The 27,841-nt window shown below is 37.3% G+C and overlaps 1 protein-coding gene across 3 annotated transcripts; it reads left to right on the plus strand.

Moving 5' to 3' along the window:
- zdhhc5a (zDHHC palmitoyltransferase 5a) lies at window positions 1-27,456 on the plus strand. Of its 3 annotated transcripts, none has more exons than XR_014533073.1 (12): window positions 1-392; window positions 12,419-14,258; window positions 14,737-14,858; window positions 15,642-15,799; window positions 16,881-17,053; window positions 17,253-17,355; window positions 17,497-17,588; window positions 18,825-18,951; window positions 19,113-19,221; window positions 20,045-20,157; window positions 23,560-24,555; window positions 25,584-27,456. XR_014533073.1 is itself a non-coding variant. In XM_083538532.1 (12 exons), exons 2-12 carry the CDS (start codon window positions 14,104-14,106, stop codon window positions 25,810-25,812), a joined length of 2,286 nt encoding a protein of 761 aa, XP_083394658.1. In that variant the 5' UTR covers window positions 1-392; window positions 12,419-14,103; the 3' UTR covers window positions 25,813-27,456. The 3 variants fall into 3 exon arrangements, 2 of the variants coding, with proteins under 2 accessions (XP_083394658.1, XP_083394659.1); XM_083538532.1 differs by having other exon boundaries at window positions 23,560-24,464; XM_083538533.1 differs by having other exon boundaries at window positions 24,007-24,464.
- The last annotated feature ends 385 nt before the right edge of the window (window positions 27,457-27,841 follow it).

Here is a 27,841-nt window from a genome sequence, read left to right on the forward strand (position 1 = left end):
CTCGTGGAAACTAAAAGCTGCAGTGAACGGAAAATGTTTCTATTGGTTTAGGGAAGAAAAAGTGGACATCGGCTGTGTGAACTGCAGCTTTTACGGCAGGACGCGTTGCATAATGTAGCCGTTGGACAGAAGACACTATTGATATCGACATTTCTTTGCGAAAACTGTCAGCAAAAAAAAAAAAAGAGAAAGAAAAGTGCAGTACCACCATTACTCGATCAGCTGAAGAGTTAGCTAGTTTCATAGCTAGCAGGCTAGCGGGACAGCCATTCAGGGAGGAATCCCAAAGAATCCGATTAAAGCCATTCTATCTGGATTGGATAATCCGATGTAATCCATTACCGTTTATAACATCATCCTGCATCGTGTGAAGGGTGTGAGCGAGCTGACAGGTAAGATATTGGTGTGCGGTACGAGGACGAATTAGCTCATGCTAATTAGTCTGGCTGATAACTAAGCCATAATAAAAGTCAACAAACCTGTAATGTGTATGTTATATGACTTACATAGCACAGATATTACAATTTAGTTGTTAAGATTGTGATATATGTGTCTGTAAAGACAACACTGAGTACTTCTGAAACTTAAAACCCCCGAGCATGGAGGATAGACTGTAACCCGGACTATAAACACCTTTTTAGTTGAATGTTTTTTGTTTTATATATGTAATCAACACGAAGAGAAAACGTGAACAGGATCTAGTCCGTGAGCTAGCAACATTTTTCCTCTGTCTGCCTGTCTGTCTGTCTATCTGTCTGGGTTTGTCTTGCTAGCTGCTGGTGGTGTGTGTAGCGTTATTCTCCATCACCTCTCTGCAGAAATGGCAACGTTATTAACTTTTTGTTTTTCCATCATATTTATTATTAATAGGTTTATTATTGTGGGTATTTTGTGTTTCACGTTAATTCAACACCACAGTGATTTTACAGGCTAAGCGGTTTTCGGTTTGCTAGCTGCACCGGCCTGTGAATCCCAAACGCGTCTCATTAACGCCCCTGATTCAGACCTTTTATATAGCATTATTAATTTATTTATTTATTCACGATAATCAGGGTATAGACGCTTTCGTTGACAAGCGTTCAGCGAGTCTGGTTTTTAATTTGTGCTCACGTTAAGACTCCAGATGAATCAACACACCCTGACGGGCCCCGGTTTGCTCACCGGTGTTTGGCTGAGCTTGTGGCCGACCTGCGCGCTTTCTGAAGCGGCTTGGCTTAGCTCGCGCGTCCGATTCGCTCCGGCGGCCCTGCTGCAGCGAAACACACCCAAAACACACACACGCACACACACTCTTACTCACGCATACTAACACTCATATTTTCACGGACAATTTATTAGCAATTTAACAGATTATTTTTTTGTGTAACAATATGCTTTAATGTGTAGTAAACCTTAAATATTGACTTATTTCCACGTATTTTGGAGGGTTGTCACGATATTATCATCTTTACTTCGATGTAGATGGCATAGTATCGCAGTTCCAGAAAAAAAAACAATCCCTTGATAAACGATATTTTACATTATACATAATTTTTTGTACTTATTTGATTATTCCAACGTGCATAACCTGGCACCTGTTAACAAATACTTTGTTTTAAGGCTGCAGCTATCGATTATTTTAATAACCGTGTATTCTATCGATTATTCCATTGATTAACTGACTTTTTCTTTATTATAGAGCAATACTAAATATACAAGAGAAAATTAGACGGGTCTCGTAAAATGAACAAGCAATTTGTTTCCTTTTTGGAAAAATGTAAATTTTTATTGCTGAAATTGCATACAAGAATATATGTGAAAACTAAACCCATTTAATGCATTTAAATGCCATATTACATAAAAATGCAAATACAAATACAGTGGTCCCCTGGAACTCACGGGGGTTACGTTCTAAGACCCCCCTGCGAGTTCTGAAAATCTGCAAATTTTGGACGCACCCCTGCAGCCCCTATGGTACCATACTGAATTCATCTAGACATTGTCACTTTAATACAACAATGTGTTTTAAATAATGTTATGAAATTCGTTCGTAAAAAAAAACCCATAGTTTTAAACGTTACTTCTAACGTTTCTGGACATTCGGTCTCGCTGCGGGTTCCTGTGAATTTTAAGATAATAGCAATTTGCTGTCTTGCTGTCTGTCTGTCTTTTCCCGTCTCCCCCAAAACTGATTATTAGACAGTTAGAGTTCTTTCAAGGGATCAGAGGCTTAGTTTGATACCATGCGCTTCTGTTGATTGTAGTCTATTTCATTTTCAATCTGTAAAGCATTCTGGCACTACAGAGGGGGTGATGCTGCCTGATTTGGCAAAAAATAAAGTCGGATTTGCGAGGGGAAAAAAAATGTGGAATTAGGCAACCTTTTTTTTATTTTTTATTAATGTGCCGGAAAAGGGCTTTTTTTGGTGTCTACCTGTTCTGAGTTTAGCGGGTGGTGCGTCAGTAATAATGGTCTGTGGTGAAACACAGTTTACTAAACGAAAGATTTTTGTATTCAAATTACTCAAGTTTCTTGAGGAATTGTTTTGGCCCTACTTTGTTTTCATATTCAGTATCAGTAAAAAGTTTTGGACACACCTTCTCCTTCAGTTATTTTTTATTTATGTTTATTTTCTAAATTGTGCCTTAATACTGAAAACATCCAAACTAGGAAAGACCATGTGATGACTTATGTAGTAAACAAGTAAATGTTGAATAACCCAGAATATGTTTTATATTTTTGATTGTTGAAAGTATTAGCTAAATCACCATTTAGCTGTGATTCACAAGGTAGTTAACTGAAATAATTTTTAGTTTAAAGGTGTGTCTTTTCGGGTTGTTGATTGATGCATTTCTTGCCTTCCTAATGTGCTTTAGACTGTCAGTTGTTTTGTAAGGAGGAAAATGCGAGTACAGTGTCAATAGCCCTATTGGTGCTATAACAACTACCGGTACTGTACAAATACATATAATTGTGAGAATCCCCTCAGTCTCTGGTGCTATATACACACACATGCAGTAATCTAGAGATAAATGCATAAAAACTCTACTGTGTGTGTGTGTGTGTGTGTGTGTGTGTGTGTGTGTGTGTGTGTGTGTGTGTGTGTGTGTGTGTGTGTGCGCCACAATATATACGAGAAAAAAAGCGCTTTTTTTTCTCGTATATATTGAAGTTATTATGCCAGGTGATCTTAGTTAAAGAAGGAAACTTTCTTTAAGAGGTTGTTCCACATTATTAACCAAGTCACAGTTCTGATGCAATATGGGAAGGAAGAAAGAAGATGAAGATGAAAAGCATGATATAGTGCAATGACTTGCAAACAATTGATATACTCTATCACAGAAACTGAACAGAGAGCATCGACCTATCAAAAGATTTGTTTGTCACAACACAGAAGAATGCAATCAGATAAAGGCTTACTAAGAAATATTTGTCAGCGAATTTAATAGTGTCAAAAGGGCGGCTATAAAAAAATTATTGAGCAGCAAACAGATATTTGAAGCTGCATGCTGTTTCTGGAGTCCCAAGAAACTCTCGATGCAGGATCCTTCATAGGCTGGCAGTTGTGCATAAAGCTGTATTTTGGTTACCCCTAACCAAATATCACAAAGAAAAGCGTTCACGCAGAAATACATGAAGACTAATTTTCAAACAGTTTTGTTTACTGATGAATAGCATGCTACACTGGATGGTCCAGATGGATGGAGTTCTGGATGGCTGGTGAATGGCCACCCTGTTCCAATAAGACTGCGGTGTCAGCCAGGAGGTGGTGGAGTGATAATTTGGTCTGGAATATTAGGAAGTGAGATGGCAACCTGTGGAGTATCCTCAATAGTAAGGTCTATGAGGGTGGGTGGCAGTATAGCTCCAAACAACAGCTCTGTGAGGCGATTCTGGCATCCTCGAATGAAATACAGGCAGAAACTATACAGGTTCAGTGGACGAGAGAGTTGTTGGTCATCTTAAAGAAGGGTGCATATAATAACATATAACTTGAAATGTTAATAATTTGGTTTTAAATTGTATTTGTATGAAAAATGTTTTGTCCATGCACCATAATATGACTGATTTCGAGTTTTCAGTTCACTATAGCCCTTTAAATGGTTTAAAATTATTTAATTAATTAAGAATAATAATTGATTAATTAATTATTTAGAACAGCATATTTTGTGATTTATTTATTTATTTTTTTAAATGTAAGTAAACCATTTTACATTCAGTCCTTTACATGTACCGTAATACATCCACATTGTAATATAATTAATAAAAATTAATTTATTAATTTATTAAAATTAATTTATAAATCTTTTAAAAATCTTTTCACTTTTAATCAAAACTTAAAAAAAAAAAAAAGATATTTGCATAATAATTTGGAATGCTGTGTGTGTGTGTGTGTGTGTGTGTGTGTGTGTGTGTGTGTTTGTGTGTTTGTGTGTTTGTGTGTTTGTGTGTTGTGTGTGTGTGTGTGTGTGTGTGTGTGTGTGTGTGTGTGTGTGTGTGTATGTATTTTGACCATTTTACAAAAAATATAAATAAATATAAGAGGTGACATTAAAACCGTCAAGCATTTATTCAAGACGTCCTTTTTTTTTACTCTGATAAAAAATGTATTGACGACCCTAATGATATAGATATAGATATATATAGATATTAGTACAAATATATTATATATATATATATATATATATATATATATATATATATATATATATATATATATATATATATATATATATATCAATACTATTAAATACTATTCCTACTGATTTGAATAAAAGTATACGGTATACTGTAATTCTAAATGTATTCTAAATGAAACTGTAGGAGACTGGGTTGAAAAGTATCTCAGGTGTGTTTCACATCACTGATTCATTTACATATTTACTGTGTTGCTCGGTGTACTCTTCTGCACAGCCATGTCATAGCAGTGAGACAGAGACACAGAGATATGCTGATATGCTTTTGTGCCTTTTTTTGTCCTGTACTGAAATATGTTTGAGCTTTTAAACCCACGGCTAATCTGCAGTCTTGATGCACTGTGCCAGCCATGTGTAAATGTGTAAAATGTAAATGTGGTGATTTCTGCTAAATCATTTTGTAGGAATCTTAATACTATATCAAAACTCTCAAGAATAATCAAATAATGCAACTTGTCTGAGGGTGCTTTACATCGCTGATTAAAAAAAATGAAGTGGTCAGTTGGTAAATAATAGTTTAGTTTTTTTTTTTTTAAGTAGGGTTTTTCTATAGCTTTATTCATCCGTTTTACTCAATAATTTATTAAAACCAATCTGTAAGATGTTGCATTGACATTTCCCCTTTTTCTTTGAAAGTGTGTACCTGACAGTACCAGTATTTAAGATGCATGAATGTATTTGTGATTAAATCTTCACTAAATTATGTACTTATTATCTTCTGAACCATCATTCAGATCATAATTTAATATTACTCAGGATTGGGATTTTCTTGCAAAAGACAGCTCATTTAGCATTGGACATTGTCTTTATTACAAAATAAAATATAATGTGACTATACATTTCAGTTTCATTCATTAGTCCCTAATGAGCAAGCCAGTGGTGACAGTGGCAAGGAACAACTCACCGAGATGATGCGAGGAAGAAACATTGTGAAGAACTAGACAAAGAGAACCCATCCTCAGCTGGGTAGCACGTAATGTCACTTTATTGTAAACTTATCCCAACTGGATAAATATTCTGTAAATAATTATTTGATGAACATAAAAGACAGACACCATGATAATCATTTACTGTAATCAGTGTAGATGTTTCTCTTATTGCATATTTTTTATGCAAATTTGTAAACAGTTCTAGGAGCAGCGAAGAAGCAAGTGAATAATTTATGTACTCGATTTTGACTATTTGTACATGAGGTTTGGTCCCTGCTCTTATCTCTAAGGGTTTTCCTTTCTGAAGTACATACACTGTTTATGCAGCATCTTAATAGGCTTTTTATGTACTCTGTTTAGGAACTTGAATTAAAACATTACTGAATGTGTTTATGAAAGTGTGCAGTTAAAGTTAATCCAAGATCTGAAACTTTTCACATTGTGTCTGATGCCTAGTGTATATAGTGCATGGAAGCGGTTAAAATAGATGCAAAACCATAGATAACGGATTTGAGAATATGGCAACAATCTACTACAAAATAACAACTTTATGCATCGCTCTATAGAATTACAGAATACAGGTTCTTATAATTTAGTTGAATGGAAAATGTAACAAAATAAATATCAATGTGTACAAATTTCTAGTTAATGTCCAGTCCTTTAATTTTTTATATGACTGTCTATATTATATTTTCACATTGTTTTAGGCAGTTTTATTATTATTAAGTAGTGATCTTACTATTTTGACATATGATTATTCTAAAAGCCAATTATAATAACTTCTGGTGTCATTCTATTAAAAAAGGTTTATTAACATATCAGTTGTGGAACTTGGGTCTATTAATTAGAATCTTTTGGGCTTTGGTCTTTTTGTTCATGTACAAAAAAAAATCATCTTCGCGGAATAATTTTAACTCGTAGGCATGATTTATAAACTTTTGTTTTGTTTCTGGTTCATACTGTAGAAAACATTACTGGGAATGTCAGTTTGACATGACAGGGCAACTCTTCAGGCGTGTAAACTCTGATCCACGTTTACACATACAACACTGTCATGGCGAATTTGTAGGAGTATTTTACATGGAAAAACCACAGGGTGTGTCCTCAGTCAGATTTAGAAAGTACGTTATGGACATGAAGTGACTTATGGGTTGCACATGGGTAATAAATACATGGATATACAATACAACCTCGATACTCTTAAGACCTCGATAGTTTGTGACTTTTCATTTAGAACCGGACTAAGAGTAACTCACGAAAAATCTGTTCAGAGTAACATTTTAATACAGAGTTTGTACTAATAAGTTTCTTTTCGGCTTCTCCCGTTAGGGGTCGCCACAGCGGATCCTCCGCACGTTTGATTTGGCACATGTTTTACGCTGGATGCCCTTCCTAACGCAACCCTCCCCAATTTATCCGGGCTTGGGACCGGCACTAAGAGTGGCTGGGGATGGTTCCCTGACCGGGAATCGAACCCGGGTCGCAGCGGTGGGAGCGCTGCATCTTAACCACTAGACCACCAGGGGACCTACAGAGTTTGTACTAATAAATTACATAATGTTTGAAAAGTTATAAGTAGTAGTTATGATAAGTACTTCACAATTTTTGTTGAGTGTACAGTATAGTACGTGTATAATTCCCCTTCAAAACCTCGCGATTTTTTTGTTACTCGCAAGGGGTCATCGAGGGTAACCCCGGTAAATATCGAGGTTGCACTGTATTCCAAAACTTTTGGTTAAAAAAAAATTAATTATTGTGTTGATTTTTGACCAGGGCCTGAAATTTTACCTTTAACTCACTTTCTGTTTTCTGATAACACCTATACATTTGTGCACAAAAGCAAATACTTTATAAATCGATGTGATGTTTAATTTCTTATCAACGATTTGATCATCCTTAATTATTTTTAGTTTTATAGAAATACATTACAAAACCATTACATTTTCTATTAGACAAAAATATTTAAAAGTTTAGCATGGTCAATAGCAATTTAATAGCATGTGTGTACATTGTTCTCATATTTGCTTTTTGCATCTTTAAAGCTAGTGGACTGAAAGTCGTACCTACAAGATAGCACATCAGAGCCAAAATATCTTTGTCCCTCTGCTTTCCAGTGTTTAGTTATGTCATTCATAACGTCAAAAAGCCTGGCGAGCTCATTTTCTTTGTAAAATCGCCTGCTGTTTGCATGCCATTATCTGACTCACAAATCAAAAGCCCGTGCATTGAAAAGTATTTACTAATCTTGATCTACTTGGATAAAAAAAATTAAAATAAATGTAATTTTCATTCAAACCTTATTGTGGATAATTTTAGTATTTTTTTAATGGTCTAGATAAGTTATATAGGTTTTTATTTATTTATATAAATATTAGTTATAATGTATTTTGAGAGACATTTGTTTTTGTAGTTAATTGTGGACGATGCGTCATGTTACTTTAATGCCTCTAGTCTTGATATTGCACTCCACTCAGCCATTTTGCGTATATAGTTAACCGCAAGAATAAATCGTCCTTAACAGCTCTGAGCCTGATTAATATTTAGCATGTAAACCATTTATACTGTTCTATGATATGATGACTCATTACTAGCCTACTCCTCTTAAAAGATAGAAGAGCAGCAGTCACAGAGTCACTCAACACGTGCTGAACAGATTAACCACTGTAGTTAACTTTAACATCCACATACCTGAGCATGGATACATTCACCCAACACACCAAACAGTTAAAAATCGAGATGCTGGATTGGCTTCGTATGTAATACATGTGGAGAGTTTTCGCTATATATGGACTTTGTAGTTAAAGGCTGGACAAAATCAGACATGCTGTGAGAATTGTAATAAAACGAGCTGTAATAATTTTAGATTCATGCAAAAGGGCTGAAAAGGAATCAAAGTTAAATCTCCTGTTGGTAACAAGGTTAAAAACTCTGTTTACTGCTGTGTGATCGCCTTCGTTGCTGAATGGTGTAAGGAACTGAGTTTTTTTTTTTGTGTGTTAAAGCTAATCATAATGTGATGGTGTTTTTTATTTCTCTTCAGGGTTTTACCTCAGTCTTTATTTTTCTCTTCTCCTGCATAATGTTTCATTCTTTTGTAGTTCAAATAGATAGACTACTTGGGTCCACATGCTACACTGAATTGTCACGCTGTATTTTTTCTGACTGCTTGAGTGCAATAATTTTCCATCCAATCTGACAGCTTTGATGGTTTAAAAACAGGCTGTGTTGTTTAATAGTCAGATTTGCTCTGGATGCATTGATTTAGAGAGCACTATTAATCTGATTGCTGCTAATTCATTGTTTATGATTTGATCCTGGTTAACTTTGCGATGAGAGTCAATACACGTTAAATCAGCAGTCCCCAACCTTTTTTTTGCCACGGACCGGATTAATGGCGGACAATATTTTCACGGCCTTTAAGGTGTGGTGGATAAATACAACAAAATCAAATATGACCGGCATAAAATTGTTCTTTTCTAAATATAATAATAAACTTGAATCCTCTGTGGTGTTTTTTGTTGTTTTTGCTAGCTTGTGGGTTTCAATTTAGCGGTAATGTATTATGTGTTAGCAGCCGGAGCAGCCCCCTTAAGAAGGTAGTGGATGGAGGTAAGACGTGTGACCGAGGCATCATGACATGCATCAAGAGTGAGTCATAGACAGATGAGGCGGAAAGAATCCGGTAATTTTCCAAAATAAATATGTACAGAATCAGATAATAAATAAATCGGAATTAATGTAAGTTATGTATTTTTGTCTGTGCGGCCCACTGGCTTAAATGACTGGCAGTATGAAAGCTTCCCTTTGAGGTAATTTATCAGTGGGTTAGTTCATCAGTGGGATGTCTATGATAAATGTATTATACATCACCTTAGTGATTAAACAGGCTGCGATAAAATTAACACAGCAGGTGTATTAAGCAGCAGTTATATTCTTGCCACTTGTATTTTCTGCAAACTAAAAAATGTAATGTCTAAATTGAAATAACAATTTTTTTTTTATATTTTCTGTAGACGCTGCAAAAAAATTAACAATTATTTATGTGAACTAACAAACAATTGCTTTAATTATAAAAAATTGATTTAAATATTAAAAAAAAACCCACATTGCTGTATTTTCTTGGTTTAAGATATAAAGTTCAATATATAAATTTTGTGGCTTTAAATTGAGAGCTTTCTAAAGTTTGCACTGTACAAAACTATTATGTACATTCATCATTATTATTCTTTACAAGCTAGAATTAAACTATGTGGGCCTCATTAAACTAGGAAATTGCTGCACTATATTACTAAAAAAAAAACAATTGGATGTCATTTGAGGCTATTACATCATCCATTTACTACATTTTACTGATAGAGATTTGGCGAGCTTTCATTTTTAAGGCTCGTGCATTTTACAGCTGTTATGAAAAGCTTTTCTGCGCTGAATTGCATGTTGATTTTACTTTTTGCTTTAATTTTGCATACTCATGTTTGTATTCTGTATTCTGCTTTTCTATGATATTGGACATTCTCGGTAATCTTTGCAGACCTGTTCAGATGCTCTGCAATTTAGGCAGGACATTGGAAGTTGAGACGACACCGCATTATGTCGTGATTAATAAATAGTACTGTCTAGTCATACGTCACTCTCTATTAAAAACACAGTTGATACTGACAAATCAGAGACACTGTTCTTTTGTGCCTGGTAGTGTTTTAACTTTGTCTGCTGTTAGAATAGTGGTACACTGGTACAGCAGATAGCCTTGTATCTTTACAGCTTCAGGGTTTCCCAATCGATCGTGAGCTTGGGTTTCTGTCCGTGTGGAATCTCTCTGGGTCTGCATGGGTTTCCTCTGGGTTCTCTTGTTTCTTGCCACCTCCCAAAAACATTCCCAAAAGTGGATTGGCTAAAGTAATTGCCCCAAGTGTTAGTGTATGTGCTATTCTCACCTCACATGTAGTATTCTCAAGATAGGCTCTTCAACCAGAATGACTCTGACCGGGAAAAAGGTGTTACAGGAGAAGAGTGTGTGTTGACATAATGTTTATGAAAAGATTTAGGCATTAATGATTTATTTCCTTATGTTTTGAATGTACTTTTTGAATGTAACTGCCTCAACAGTGAATGAATGAATGACTAAAGCAGAATGTACAATAGACAACACAGGTCTCTCAGTATGTCTTTTATGACACAGAGTCTCGAAATCTGAAAATGTACTTTCAGTGAGAAAGGTGTGTCTTATGACTACATGACTCAGAGTCATCATTGTTAAAACGTGCATGAGAGACACAAAGGACATTAGAGAGCACAAGGTGGGCTCATGTTACAGCCTTGCCTGCATCAGGATACCTTGTAATCTAACAGGCCTCTAGTACCCAAGAAATATGAAATGGTTTTTATTTAGGCACCAACTTACTGACGATTGGTGTAGACAGAAAAAATGAAATATTCCTGGCACCATGTCGGGACCTCTCATGTCGTTATTAAACCAAAATGAGATTTGCATATTTAGCTAGAGATTGACAGATTAATCTGGCCGATTTTGGGCATTTTTAATTAATCGCCATCGTCCGATTGTGCTGCACATCACTGTATTGCTGCTGTGATTTTCTAAATATCTGCATCGGCCAGAGAAAAACCCATATCGGTCAACCTCTATATTAAGATTTGGTATATTCTACTAAATTAGCTAGTGATTGGCGATAATGATGATGAATATTTTCTCCTACATATGTGAAATTGGTTTGTAGTAAAACGCAGACATAGAAAAAAAAAAAAATATTATTACATGTTTTTCTTCAAAAGAATGTTTATTTTACTGTTTATATCAAAATTATAATGGTGGTTGCTTAAAACACATTATAGACTAAGATAGAACAACCAACCCAGTTTTTCTATCAAATTCCCTTTTGTTTGATATTTACATGATTAATGCTAGAGACTCTGTGGAGGTCCAATGATACCAAGCTTGTCTGGTCTTGTTTATAACGACTTTTTGAATTATTGCACTGTGGCACCCAACCCGAAAATGCAAAGCCAGCATGTTTTTAATGATTGCTGATTGATTTATAACATTCAAATATCATTTCTGGAAATTTTTTTTGTTTGTTTGCTTTTTTCTTTTTACCCTGTGACTTTGTCCTAAAGACTGTCAGTGATCTTGAAAACCGAATTGAAAATAATTTTGAATTGGGTTCAAAACAAAACACAGATTCTGCAGATTAAAAAAAATAAAGATGTGTTGAAATGTTTGAATGAGTGGCATGTAAACAGGTTAAAACACTTCTGTCACCAACTAAAAGACTGAATGATTGTTCTTGGGCTAGGTGTCAGACAGTGAGATATGACCTGTAAATGAGGAGAACATGATGGTTCACATCTGAAAGACACTTTAGTTTAAAATACGATCTATTCCTAAATTTTATATAAAACCTGTGGTGTCTTATAAATAAACTCTAGTCTATTGTCCATGTAATGTAGCTCAATGAGCCATTTAACACATTAACAGAATGTCAGATGTTAGCCTTTGTCATGGCATATAATTTGACTACAATAAAGTGATTTTAGTTTTGCATGTTGCATAACTGGTAATATCGAAGCATATAATTTTATCTAATGTATCACTTATAGTTTTGGACTTGTATTAATCAAGAAATGGACTTGGTGCTTGGCCCTAAACACTTTTTAGAGCCTTTTGTAGTATTGCAAAAACACAGCAGTCCATTGTCATCTACAGATCCCCCATCACTGTAAATTATAATTTTGTAATCTCTCTGACTCAAATACCGTTTGAATGATTCGTCAGTCTGTTGTCTTTTTTTCTTTTTCAGACATCAACACTTACAGCCAGTTGTTTGCTTCATGACAGCATTGAAAAAGGAGCATCTCTGAAACGAGAGCAATTATGTGTTAACCTGTTGGACCTACTTCCTCTTTCACTGGATTACTCATACTCCCTGGTGCGTGTACATGTAACTGTAAGCATGGCTCAGGTTGCATGCTCGAGACGACAACCTTCGCAGGCTCTTATGTAATACACGCCGGCATCGGCCTCTAAGAAAACAGCACACAAGAAAGTCCCAAAAGTCTCCCAGCGGAAAGCTGGTCTTTGTTTGAATTTTATACTCCATTTGTCTTTCACTTATGAGCATTTTGTGGTTGTCTGCAGCTTTGTAGTTTTTATTTTTCAGTCACTCCACTGATCTAAATGAGCATTCGGGAGTTTCTGGAACACGCCCAGTTTCTGCTTTTTATGAGCTCTTTTTAAATTGAGGCACCACTGTGCCTCAGAGACTCTTTGTACTTTTTTTAAAATTTCTTATCGTAGATGCTTATGATAGTCAGTAGATTTAGGCGGAAGCCTGGCTCGCTTTTTTTGCCTACTTCCTGAAGATTGGTTGTGAGGATTTCAGCTAGACTGGTCCATCACTGCCTTTGGCCTTTTTGGCCTAGAAGCAGAATGCTTCGACTTGGTACAGAGAGACTCAAGTATCTCCAGCATAGCAAAGTGCAATATCCCACATGCTGAACAAAATCAAAAGAGACATTTCTGTTTTATGTGCTGGCAAAAAAGCGCAACAGCTGGAAGCGATTTCTGTGCCATTCTCACAACACTATCTCCATCTCTGTAAAAACTGGAGACACTAAATCTTTCACTTCAATGATGATTTGCTTCTTACATAATTTTACCTCCTTTTTCTGTTTCGATTCGCTTTTTTAAACCGGAGACTGCGATTTCAAAAGCTCTTAACAATACTCAGAAGCCCATCTACCTTATTTCATTGAAAAACTTTATGCATTTAACTACAAAATCCATGTCAAACATTTTGTCTTCTACCTCTACCTTTAAGTTGTAAAACCAAAAGTTTTAAATACCACCACTCATTTATAGTTATTCAAGTTCAGCCACAGGGAACACTCATTTATCATTTTTCCTTTTTCATCACATTTTTTTTGCTTTTACCAAAAAAAACCCCCCAAAAAACAAACAGCCATATTTTCTTTTTTTTTACTGGATTTTTTTATTTTTATTTTTTTCTTCTTTTTTTTTTTAAATAGTCAAAACTCAAAGCTGTTAAACTGTTTTAGAAATTAGCAAAATGGCTTTTTGGTTTTAAATAGAAAAAAAATTGCAACAAAGCCAAGAAAAAAAATATTGCACTCAAATCTATTTATAAAAGCTTTTTTCTTTTTCTTTTTCTATGCTGGCCTAAAAGGGCCAGGAAACCATTGATGGCTGTGTTCAAGCCTGAGTGCTTTATAGTGAAGAAAGCCCGATTTGTGCACTTTTTATTTTAATTGTTTTTTTATGTTTCATTGCTCATTTCACTCTACTCTTTCAGCTATAACTATGCAGACAATCTGTCATTTCTTTATCTTGAGTCGAGGGGGAGAAGAACTGATACTCCTCCCATAGCCGATTCCTGTTTCCTACACACACACACACATACACACATACACACTCCTTCCAGAGGGTGGTTTCTCAGTGACAGCTCCTCCTGGTGCGCCCTGGGTAATGCCGAGTAGTAGTAAGAGTGGGGGTTTGTCTGACCCCTCTTCCCCTCCCCACCCTACCATTCCATCCCGCCCCCTTCGGCCCAGTCGATATGTTCCGGTGTCTGCAGCAACAGCATTCCTTGTTGGAGCAACTACACTCTTCTTCTGCTTTACGTGAGTATAAGCACACGCATACACCACAGTTCAAATTAAAAAAATAAAAAATAAATGCCTAACAATAGCGTAGCTTACAGTCAGAGACACAAATTGTTATAGGCAGATTTCCCCACAAGATTACCCACAATGCAAAGTCAGCTTCTGTGTGCGAGTTCTAGCATTTGATTGAATAGCCCGCATATATGTGTGTGTGTGTGTGTGTGTGTGTGTGTGTGTGTGTGTGTGTGTGTGTGTGTGTGTGTGTGTGTGTGTGTGTGTGTGTGTGTGTGTGTGTGTGTGTGTGTGTGTGTGTATATATACATACATATATACATACATATATATATATATGTATGTATGTATGTTAACTGGAACCTAGCGCTTATAACCATCATTTGAATTTACCCCCAATACTCACTTTGTTGACCGGTAACTCATGCATGGCTGATTTGACGTTTTTACACACATTTCTTTTCTTTATCTTTTGATGTCTCAGGTGCCCATGGCTTTCAGAGACTTTTTCAGTCGCCATACCAATATACAATGGCATCATCTTCCTTTTTGTATTAGCCAACTTCTGTATGGCCACCTTCATGGACCCTGGCATCTTCCCAAGAGGTATACAACAATCTCCTTATACAATTGTCTATCATTATTCAATAGCACACAATTAACCAAATTTCTTTCCACTTTGGTACACTAGTATCAAGCTCAATAGTCATTTATACCATGACTATTGAATTATTGTGCTGTTGATTTATAGTGCTGTTGAATTATTGATTCTGATTGGTCAGAAGGTGATTTTCTTCAACAGCAGCTATTAAAACCTACATTTGCTTTTTTTGTAAATAGGAAACGATGCATATGCATCCATGATTGCAAAAAGACTTTAAAATTGACATTAGCTAAAATGTTATTAGATTATTTTTACAGAACAGATAGGGGGAGAGCTGTTTGGCGAATGTAATAATTTCGAACAGTGTAAATCTCTATGGCTTTGCTATTTCATTGGTCACACGTATATTAGGTGCTTATATTAAACAGATTGAAGCTATTCAAGATGTTGGCATGTTCAAGATATAATGATTTTACACTTGCAGTATTGAGTACATTGCAAGGTGTTGCCCAAACAGATTTATTTGTAATCTGAGGAGAGTCAGTTATTGGTTTCCCCTCTGCATAACAAGTTATCTAGCATTAGCAAGCTATTTGTTGTTGATTTTAGGCATAATATTCAAGTTTGTTTTTAGACATTAGGAGCCAATAGTACTGATACGATAGTTTAGCTATTTAGCCTTGATGAATTGGACGCTGTAAAAACCAATTATTCCCTCTAACTGTCTACCTACAAATGTAATTTGGTTTATATTCATTCAATTTATTATACCATCTGTGTTGCAGCTGAGGAAGATGAAGACAAGGAGGATGATTTCCGAGCGCCACTCTATAAGACGGTGGAGATTCGGGGCATACAGGTGCGCATGAAGTGGTGTTCAACCTGCCGATTCTACAGACCACCTCGCTGCTCACATTGCTCAGTGTGTGACAACTGTGTGGAGGTATGAATACACCCAGGCACACAGAAATACATGTAGTAGAAAAATTAAATCCCCCCTGTTAGATTTTAGGTGAATGTCCTAAGCCATGAATGGTTTTGCTAGAATGGACTATTGTGTCCACTGGATTGGGTAAAATCACTCAGCTGCCACACTGTCAAAGTAGAAATGTTAGAACTCTGTTCACATTCAAGTTTATTTCTGTAGCACTTTTCACAATGGACATTGTTTTAAAGCAGCTTTACAGAATGTATGAAGTATAGAACAACATTAATATTAGTGAATTATGTGTATTTATTCCTGATGAGCAGCCTGGGGTGACTGTGGCAAGGAAAAACTCCCTTAGATGGTATGAGGAAGAAACCTTGAGAGGATCCGGACTCAAAAGGGGAACCCATCCTCATTTGGGTGATATCTAAAGTGTGATTATAAGTCATAAAATCAATACAAAACACTGGAGAGTGAAAACTAACATGAGCACCGGAGTGTATGTGATTGAGTAATGTCCTTTCAACAGTCTTACATAGTCAGTTGACGTTGTGGAACCAGGAGCTACTTATAAAATAGCGCAATAGAGTTGAGATCATTATAGATCCAACATCAACTCCTCCATGCCACAGCCTTTAAATGTTTAATAAACGAGAAACAGCATATGTAGAAGTTGATTATCCTCAAAAACCCCTATCCAGACTCTACATGACGTGGGATCCAAATGGCGCTGGTACATCTTTAGATGCTTCAGGATGGGTAGAGAAAGAGAAGCAGTGGAGAGGATTTGGCGTAGCTGCAGTCCATAATATTGACAAGCAAAAGATAATGTGCCTTTGATCATATGCAATTGAGCACATGGTTATGATGTGTTGTGTAGGCCTTGCTAAAAAGATGCATCTTTAATCTACACTTCTTTGGGAGAGTGTATCTGAGCCTTGAACACCAGGCCTTCAGTGGAATTTGGTATTCTAGGAACCACTAGAAGTCCAGATGTTTGAGACCATTGCCATCGTATGGCTCCAGTGCCATGTTCTTAAAGTAAATAACAGAAAATGCATGATCTTTTTCTCCCATGCTCCATCTCATCCTGTAGGATTTTGATCATCACTGTCCGTGGGTGAACAACTGTATAGGCAGGAGGAACTACCGCTACTTCTTCCTGTTCCTGCTCTCTCTGACAACTCACATCATGGGCGTCTTTGGCTTTGGGCTGCTCTTCATCCTGTACCACACACAGCAGCTAGACCAAGTACACTCAGCCGTCACGTATCCTTTTAGCTGTGACTGGGTGGGGTGTGTGTGGGAGAATGTCTCTGGTAAAAATGGATCCATGCAGTACATCACACTGTGTATGGGGAAAATATTTTTGTTCTTGTATTTAGAGACTAAAAAATAAATGTGGAACTTGGTATGATATAACTTGTGTGTTTTAGTTCAGTTGTGTCTCTTAACACCTTCCTCTCAGTATGGGTGTTATGTGTGTTGCTGGACTTTTCTTCATCCCAGTAGCAGGTCTTACTGGTTTTCACATTGTACTGGTAGCAAGAGGCAGAACCACTAATGAACAGGTGTGTGTGATGATGCTTATTCACATTTTTTAGGAACGTTTCTATAGCGTTCGGTCTTCCAGTGAACCAATATTTCAGCTTGTTTCTTTGCTTTTAAGTTTTTAAAAGGCTTTATCTTGGAATCGGTTTCTTTCCTTTTAGGTAACGGGAAAGTTCAGAGGAGGCGTGAACCCCTTCACTAATGGCTGCTGGAGAAATGTGACACGTGTTCTCTGCAGCTCCCAGGCACCCAGGCATGAACTATGATTTCTCTTAATAACCTGCATGTGTTCTGGACAAACATGATTTTCTTTTTAACGTATCGGCTTCTCAGTGAATATGCTCTTATGTTTTTCATGCCTGGACAGAGTATGGCTTAAAGTTTCTGGGCACCAGATCATCCATAACCATGCTTTTTTTCAACATCCTATTCTGAATTTATTCCCTTCACTCTTATTGCAAGGCCAGTAAGGTTTGGGTCAGGTTTTTTTTTTTTTTTGCACACCTAACGTTGTTTTAATGGAGCTTGCTTTGTGCACTGGGGAATATTTGATTGGTTGAGGCCTTACAGTAAAGAAAATGTACCTGTAGGTGTAATGGTCATGTATAATATTCATTGTTCTTTTACACTGTTTCTGGGCAACCTTTTCACAGAGAGGTTGGTGGGCTGTCATAGCTTTGAGATTCTCATCATGCAGAATTTATTACTGTAATTTCTGGACTATTAAGCGCACCTAAATATAAGCCGCACCCCTTGAATTAAATTTTTTTTTACATTTTGAACATAAATATGACGCACCTGCCTACATTTAAACTAATGAACTTAACATAGGCTTTAAGTTCCTGTTACACGACTTGTAACAAAACAGTAGCCTACCAAGAAATTCATTGGTCACTGTCTTCCTCCTTCCTTTAACAATAATTTCTCTCGAGAGTTTATCTTTTGGCATAGTTGTGCGTTTAAAAATCACCATTGGTGAAGCTTTTCTCCCGATGCCGTGCAGCTCAGAACACAGGTGAAGTGCGGTTTTTCATGCCCGGTTGTTTTCAGCGTGACGATTGATTCGCATTTCCTGTTGCCAGGCCGAGTAAGCGGCAGGTCAAACGTCAGAGGAACCTCATCCATATTTATGATGTGGTGCAGCCCGATTCAGTGGGAGCGCATCTGATTTAATATAAAGAGTTTCAATTTGTTCACCTGAACCCGTTCCGCAATTTCATTGGTCTAATGTTACAGGGCTCAGTTTTTTGGCTTCATGAAGCTTGTGAAACTGGGAAACACCCAGAAAAAATCCATAAATTAGTCGCTTCATTGTTTAAGCCGCGAGGTTCAAAGCGTGGGAAAACAGCAGCGGCTTATAGCTTGGAAAATCCGGTATTTGGATTCATAAACAACATTGGGAAACACTGCAATTTGCTTCTTTTTTACTTTCTAATGATCAAATTACTTTTGGTTAATGTTGAGAATGCTTTTCCTTTCTGTTCCTCAGGTATGTGGGAATGAAAAGGAAGGCACAGGCGGTGTCTGTTCAACCCCCATTCTTGAGGCCGCAACTCTCAGAGGCACAACTGGCTGCCAAGGTGCTTGACAATGGTATCCATGGAGATCTACACCGGGTAGGAATTTTATGCATGTGTGCTTACTCGTGTACATACAGTTATTTCTGTGTGTGTTCGTCTTCCTATATGCACATGTTCATTTCAGGGTCTGTTAATAAGTTTTTTGTGTGTGTTTGTGCTGTCATCCATTCCTCTCTTCCGTTATCTTTCTTTCTCAGTCTAAGAGTAGTTTGGAAATGATGGAGAGTCAGTCTGCTGATGCTGAGCCACCTCCTCCTCCTAAACCAGAGCTCAGATACCCAGGCCTGTCAAGAGGACCTGCTGAAGGTACACATCCACATTCATTTTTTAATTTAGTCATAATTTACCATGATTATTAAAAAAAAAAAATTTTGTGCTTGAATTAGAAAGTGCAAGATGACCATTCTGTTTGTAAGTGGTGCTGGCTCAGTGAATGATGGCTGTTCCTTTGTTCATTTGAAACTGTTCTGGCACCTGTCATCATTAAATGCACTACTGAAGTCACATGATTCTCTCTTAGTGCCTACAAGCTGACAGTGTTGACTAACCACCGTAGTGGGTGTATGCTCTACCTGTTACACCGATTTCATGAGTCTAATGATTAATATTATCAATATAAAAATGTAATTCAATTAATCAGTTATTATAGACAGTCCATTTCTTCGATATGGGGATTTGGCTGCACATAAGGCTGAAATCCTGCCATTTTGTCGTTATAACACCCATTTCATATATTTTTCAGCACTTTGCTGGTACACGAGTCTCTTGCCAAAATGAATGCCAAGACTTTATTATAGGAACATTTGGTTAAGGAAGTGTGTGAAGACTGGAAAAAATAACCATAGGTTTCTGGACTGTAGTCATATACCATCATGTTAGGTTTCTCTAATCAATGTCTTCTGTGTTTATGGCTATTTTTCATTTGATTATCTAATTAAACGTAGTGTAACAAAATACGTCAAGGAATTTTCTTTTGTTTGTTCTAAATGTTTTTATTGCCTACTGGTGCTAAAATCTGAAATCACATATGATTATGAAATTTGAGTGATAAAACTGTGAATTTCCTCAGAATGGAAGTCAGGCCTGGTGTTTATGTTGATCTCAAACATGTCACTGTTGTGTTTTCCAGAGAGCAGCCTGTTAAATAAAGCTCCACCAACTCCTACCATGTACAAATACCGACCTACATACAGCAGCCCAGGGAAGAACCACACTGCTCTGACACATGCCTATGCCAACCAGGTAACTTGTGTACTAGTCAGGATGACTGCTTTTGATGTGTGTATACTGATGTCAGTCCTATCTGTCATGTACAGTGTGTGTCTGTCACCTGACTGTTATTACACCTAGAATCAGTAATGAACGTGTAAATCCTTGACCTCAATCATCTCACTACATGCTTCAGTAATTATCATTTACATGCTTTATATTTTAATCCTCTTGTCTGTTTTCTTTCTATTTTTAATCAAATATTATACATTATCTTTTTTTTTATCTTTTGATTTGATTGTCCCAGTTGCTTTCAGTTGAACAGTATCAGTAAGTTGTCACTGTCTATTTTCTTTCTGTTTGTGCCTTTGTTTGTGTTTTTTTTTTTTTTTTTGTCTGTCTGTTTGTGTTCATATTACCCTTCTCCCAGTGCAACCTCAGACTCAGCGTTATGTATTTAAGAGCTTGCTAAAGTTCTTAAAACTAACATCTTTTAGATTCTCTACATCTCTTTATAGATGTTCTGTACGTGTGTTTCTTAAGACAATTCTTTTTGATGGATGGACAAAATGATACATTTATTATGCTAGCCCACAGAACAAGTAAAATCTAGATAAGTGTAATAATGGATTTAAAGTTTAAGATCATCATTATATAAAAAAAAAAATCGAATGTTCTTGCAGATTTTGTAAAGGTTACAGAGTCTGGCAAGTTATCACATTAAATGCTAATTACACACAGATACGAATTATTTGATTGCTTTGAGCTGCATTTTAGCTTAATAGATTTGATCAGTTTTTCCACAAACTTGCCAGAAAATGTTTAAAAGGGGGAAGTTTGGGTGGGTCTATTATTTTTTTTTTTTTTTTTTTTTTTTTTTTATAAATAGCCTGGACATGGAATCTGTTAGTCCCAGGTGTACAGGCTTGTGTTTTGTCCATCCTTCATTTTATTTTTCTAATTCAAACATACATTTTGTGTTTGAATATATGGAAACATTTCTATATATATTTATGTAGCTAGGTGGTTTATTCCTATTAGGATGAATAGTTGAGATGTTTCCATTTATTGTGTTAGAAACATCAGAATTTCTTTTTAGCAATATACAGCATAAGCTTTAAGAAGTGGAAAAGTGTCTAAGTGTCTCTTTTACCAGATTGACAGGTAGCCTACCCACTTGTGCTTTGCTAAGCCAATAAGAACAAAGGCCATGAAAATTGTGGGTACCTAGACCACACCTTTGTGGAGAGACATACACATTGAGCTGCCATGCCACTTTAAATGTAAGGAGGTGAGATTGGGAAATCAAGCCATTAAGTGGTTGTATTTACTTTACATCAGACATCTAGAATGATATTAAGCACTATTTAGGATGTTTTTCATTTGCTGCCTTAACCTGTAGTAGGATTAACAAATGATTGACCTCGATTTCTTTATCCTTCTTTTCTTTAGTAGCACACCCTCATATACCCACAAGCACCATCTGTTGCTTTAGCACAGCTGTGATAGAAGCATAATGAGTGTGTGCGCTAGGTGTGGTGTTGGGGGGAGAGGTTTAACATAGCACCACATTTATAATAATTCATCTGCCTGAATATTGGCTCCAAAATAGGGCACTGAGAGTGAGAATGGCAAAACCGGAAATTAATTTTGCCCAGTGATCTCATTCTTACCCAAGGGTTTTATTTTGTTTGTACAGCATAAGAGACAGTTTATGATGGTGATAACAGCAGCATTTGTGATAGAATCTGTTTTTTGTTTTTTAAATGTGAGAGACACTCTGTAGTAGTGTGCTTTTATAATGGCTGTTCCATATTTCAAATTACTAGTTGGTTTGAGGATTGAGCCTATTGTTCTTGCAAAAATGTACATGGTTCAAACTATATTCATTTTTCAACACTGACTAAATTCTGGCTGCTGCTTGCCTGGTGTACAATCCTTTGACCTTTTTGTAATTTTTCTCTAGCTGTATAAATAATCACAATGTAACATGACCCGCTACACTTTTCCTGTATTAACCCTGTAGTGATCATTGTACACAGATAGGATTTAAACCACAAATAGAGGGTGTTGGTGGGTAGAGATGTCTAAATCCTGCAATCTCAGCAAGTCTGCCCTTGCTCTCTAACAGTCAGTTAGAATAAAGGGGAAAAAACACCACACTGGATTGTGGCTAACATTGTTCTAATACTTTGTGTTGTACTAGAATTGAATTCTAGGGGAGTTAAACAAATCTACTCGTTCAGATGGAACTGATTCGTTCTATTTGATTCGGTGCGTTTTGTCTAATACGTTTATTATAATAGGTTTATAGTAATACATTTCATGAAGCAAGTGCTGCTTCTTCAGAGCTGCTTTTCATGCATTAATTTTTGCTTCATGCACTTTCTTGTGTTATTTATAACCTGTCTGGTCACAATTCAGACGTGTTTATTCTAGTTTTTGCACTAAACATGTCTTACTCTGTAATGGGACTGCCATCTTCATTAACTGTGAATGTGCTAATCATCTTTATAAACAGTCCCTCGTCTTTTTTGTGGCAATAATGGTGCAACAATAGAGGAGATGCATGTAGGGTCACCATGTAAACCAATGTGGTCTGACAGATAATGTTCACCAGCATAATTATTCATGCTTTAGTGTTTGGACAGTAATGAGCTATCCAATATCAGAACTGCCTTATAGGTTGATGGTTAAATATTAAAACTCTTGGTAAAGGTAGTCTGAGGCACCCATAGGTTTTAGCCTTAGGTGTATTGCTTTGAGAAAAATAGAATCTGTTTATACCTTAGAAAATGATGCTTTTATTCAGAGATTTGACCCAAACAGGCTTTAGCGTTGGGAATCAGACCTCTAAAAAGATTTCAACATTTAAAAAAAAAATTTATAAACATTTTTAGTTGATAAGATTATTGTAATAAAATGTTTTTTTTTTTTTTTTTTTTTTTTTTTATTCCACTTAAGTTATTTGAGAGAAAAGGTAGTGTATCGGGTATTACCTGATTGACACCTCATTTTTTTGGTGGTCTTGAAACATGATCTGAATGATGCTATGTGCACATTTTAAGTCATTTGTAATGTGTCAATACAGTTGAATCTTTTTAAGGAGAGGGGACGTATATCTTAGTTTAGTGGATTAACAGAGGTGATTTCCATTCTGCAGTTATTGTGCTTCAGCTATTTTTCCATTGTTCAATGCTGATTTTCATTTATTTAAAACATTTTTGTATTAGAATTTTCTTAATTCTCCCATGCTTAAGTTTTTTAATAGCTTTTCTATGCCCTGCCCCTCCCTTCTTTTTGTCTCTCTCATGCTATTGCATCCATGCTTTTGTGCTCTCTCTCTCTTTCTCTTTCTCTTTCTCTTTCTCTTTCTCTTTCTCTCTCTCTTTCTCTCTCTCTCTCTCTCTCTCTCTCTCTCTCTCTCTCTTTTAGATGAGTCGTGGGGACAGTCTGAAGGAGTCCTCTTCCTCTCTCCTCCAGTCCAGTCAGCAGCCGGGTTTCCGCTCTGAGCCCAGTCTGGATGGCCGTGATGGAGGAGGAGGAGAGCGTATGGGTGCTGAGCGACCCTCTGTAGGTCAAGGGGCACCGCAAGCCCCTGGAATCTCTGCCTATTCCTTCGGGGGGCGCTCTTACCCCTCCTTCTCCGACCCCACTGTGCTCTCGGGAGGTGGTTCTCGCTCCTCCAGTGTGCGCGCCACCTCACAAAATGCACCACCTTCTGAAGCCTCTAGCTACAAGAGCTCAGCCAATCAAACACCTCCACCGCGCAATGGCAGCTTGTCCTACGACAGCCTTCTTACACCCTCTGAAAGCCAGAATTTTGAATCCACGTCACCTAATCCCCCGCTTGGCTACACCTCCCCATTTCTTTCTGCACAGATTGCACAGCAACGAGAGGAGGAGCTTCACCAGCCCTCCTCCTCCAGCTCTGCCCTGCTTGCTTCACCACACCGTGGCACCGCCTACCTGCGAGGCTCCGCCTCCCCTCCACCGCTACCTGACCGAGAACGTGAAAGGCTGCTTCATGATGCACAGTCCCGCCAGCACCATCACCACCACCACCATCACCACCACCATCAACATCAGCATCGACCACCGCGCTTTTCCCGCCCTCCGCTCTTGTCTGATTCAGGCCTGCCAAGGCTCCCTAACCCATACCGCACACGCTCCACAGATGCTCCACTGCCCCCTTCCACCCACCCACCACGCACAGGTCACCCACCTTTAGGCAAATCTCTGTCTTATTCGAGCGCCGCAGCCGCTGAAATGCAGTATCGCCTTGTGCGTAAAGCCTCCGCCTCCACCTCGGCTGGGGCAGGGGGCATCCAGGCGCCCAAGTGAGTAACAACCTCTGCCTTCAACGCTCCATGCTGCCTCCTGCTGCCTCCTTCCTCCTCCTCCTACTCCTCCTCCTCCTCCCAGACTCCTGTGAGTGCACCTCTCTCTTTCTCTCAGCCTTTTCTATTTCCCTTCACACCTTTTGATCTCCTCCTAAGCTTATGCTGTAGTTGCTTTCTTTCTAGTTTGCTTTCTCAGCAACAGCAAAAAAAATTGTCTGCATGTATTATTACTCCATTAGTGGTGTGTTTTGTAGGGCTGCAACAAACGATTATTTTGAAAATCAATTAATCGGATGATTATTATTATTTCGAATAATAGGGGTTTTTTTCTCCCTGATTTATACGAATTTGATGTTTTGCTTATCATAATAATTATAGCCAGATATAAAGTTTAACTATCATCAATTTTGACATTTTAAAGCTTTTCGTGGCTGCTTGTTTAGGGGCGAATGAGGGACTTCTTTCTTTCTTAAAAAAAAAAAAAAAATGCATAATCATTTGCTAAAAACCACAACACTGACTAAAAATGTAATTGTTCACTGTTGCAGTTATTTGCTGCCTTTAGATTTAGTGTAGGTTCGCACCGGTTTAATTGAATCCATCACTATGTTGCGAGTGAGCTGATTGCGCAACCTGATGTTCTTGAGTCGCGACAGAACAGATCCTGTGCGACTGTCCTGAAGTTTACACAATAGCACTTCATTAAAATATGATGATAAGGATGATAAAGTTTTTTGCTTACAGTGCTGATTTTTCACCTTCATCCATGACACCAGTGTGTTTTTTTTTTTTTTCCTGCTGCCGGTTGTTATCTTGCTGTCATGCTAACTCGTAGCTTGAGCGGCCCAGCTAATCGATAACGGCATTCGTTGATGACGAATTTCATTATCGATTATTGATTTTATCGATTAGTTGTTGCAGCCCTAGTGTTTTGTAATATTTGGTTTTGCTCTCTCAGGTAAGAAAATGACAAACCTTTGATGCATTTATTTAATTTCATTTATTTATTTATGTTTTGTTTGGATGTTCCGTCAACATTGAAACATTTTGCTATGACATTCTGTATATTAGCAGTGATTTTATTAACGTTCCAATTTTTCTTTCTCTGCCACTCAGGGACGAGATTCAGATGAAATCTTATAGTCGGACAAATGGGCAGCCTAAATCGCCTCTTTCTCAGTCTCCTTCTTCGACCCCCTCTTCCCCCTCTCATCCAGTCAGTGTCTCCACACGACCAGGACACGCCTATCCCAGTGGTTCTTTTCAGAGCCCCAGCCACAAGCCTGGAGGTGGTGTGAAGAAGGTGACTGGTGTCGGAGGGACCACTTATGAGATATCAGTTTGAGACATGGCAGTTGTTTGACCTGTCCTGTTTCAACAGCGGAGTCTTGGACCTGTCTCCTCTACTTGCTCAGTCAGGGCAGAGATTCACTACGCTGTTGGAAATGTGTTGAACACAAGAGACATTTATTGAAACGTTGGAGTGAATGAAGTACTCCAGACCTGTGCTTTATTTTTATACATAGGGAAAGTTTGAGTAAGTTGCCCTGCCTGTGTGTGGTCAGATAAGACATTGCGGAGGAGGGGGAGGAGAGTTGCTTGTATAATTCCTGGACTTCCTGACTTGCCATTAATGAGGAGGTGTGACACTCGAGTATGGCAGAAGACTGGACTGCCTTGAAAAATCTAATTACGAAAAGGGTTGCTTTATTGTCATCTGTGTAAATCGTTAATTGTATGTTCTGTATAGCGGGGGAAAAAAAAGTCACGTTTTTCCCAGGGGTATTTTTTTTTTTTTTTTTTCCTTCTCCAAATGATTGGGTTTAAATTAGAGACTTTGACACATTTTTGCCATTTCGGACCACTGTGATTGGATCATGACTATTCTACTACGGTGCATTAAACATAGAAGGGGAGAATTAAAAGTGGCTAATGAAATGGACTAAATTGATGTTTTATCGAGACGATCCTTTTCAAGAGAATGTTTTCAAAGCAACGGTCCTAGAAATCAATGAGATGTTTTTATTTAATCTTCCAATCTTATTTTATATGAATTTCTAAATAGCTATTATGATCAAGCATTTCTGGCGTGCTCGAGTAGCGCCGGATTTAGGTAGGTTCTGTGATTTGTACATGTTATGTATGAAGATCAGAGAATCTCCTCTAAATATATGTTGCTCAAATGCACTCTGGGATTTTTTTTTTTATTGAGGATGATTAGATTTGTATCCAGTTTGGGTTTTTAACCTATCAAATGGGCGGGAAGGGAGACTTGTCTAATGTTGAATTACGGTTGCTATGACCACACGGTGGCCGAGTCTGTGTCTCCAGGTTAAGACATGCCTCAGAGTCAGCCTGGTGAATCCAGTGTAACGCTCAGCCCATGAAATGTAGCATCTGAATATATAACACAGTTGAGCACATTTTGTGGGATATATTTTCAGAGTTACCTTGTAAAGTCTGTCTGTGAGATAATGTCTTCTTTGGTTTATAAATTCCTATTGAAGAGATTATCTCTAGTGCCCTTGTCTAGCTGACTCTTGAAGAGAAGTTCGGTGACCAGAGAGGTGGGAAACCAGTTGGATTGGATTGAAAAATGGTTGAACCAGTCAGTGAGTGACTGCTGTAGTTATGAATTATAAAAATGCCTTTTTTTTTTTATTTAATTTTTACTTAAAAAAAAAATAATTATTGTGGATATTTTGCAAGTTTTGTGTTTCAGTGATTCCTCAAAATGTTGATGGCTTTGGATTGAAATGTAGACCATATGTTTGTCCAATCAGTTGGGAAAAAAAAGAATGTTTAACAGCCACATTGACAGATTGTCAATTCCATATATGAGAATAAAAAAACAACAGTAAATATCTGGCATCTGGATCAGTATGTTAATGAAGAAGGAAACTGGTGTACTGTATAGCTGTGTGTATGATGAATGTGTCTGTGTGGGTGAATGTGGTTGAGCATTGTTAATAAACACTTTATAAACAAAGTATTAGTCTAGATCAATTCATTTAGAATACATAAATATCAACACCGATTCATCATCTCTCCAATGGTAAGATGCACAACTGACTGATTTACTGTTCAACCTAAAAGATTTGACAAGGTTTGAACCTGCTGGTGTGAATTAAAAAAAATTAAAATAAATTCGGGTGGTAAATTTGTCATATCATTAAAATAACTTTTTTTGCTGTAATGGTTTTGGGAAACTTGGCCCTAGTATTTACCAATTCCCCAAAAATGTATCATTTACTAATTTTACACAGGTCCTACTGTACATCAGTTGAACCCTTTCACCTTCAACCAATTACTGAATAAGTCACATATTTACATCCACCAACCAGTACCAACAAATACACTCAGTTCCACATTGG

The sequence above is a fragment of the Silurus aristotelis genome (genome assembly GCF_946808225.1).
Source record: "Silurus aristotelis genome assembly, chromosome: 4".
Classification (NCBI taxonomy): domain Eukaryota; kingdom Metazoa; phylum Chordata; class Actinopteri; order Siluriformes; family Siluridae; genus Silurus; species Silurus aristotelis.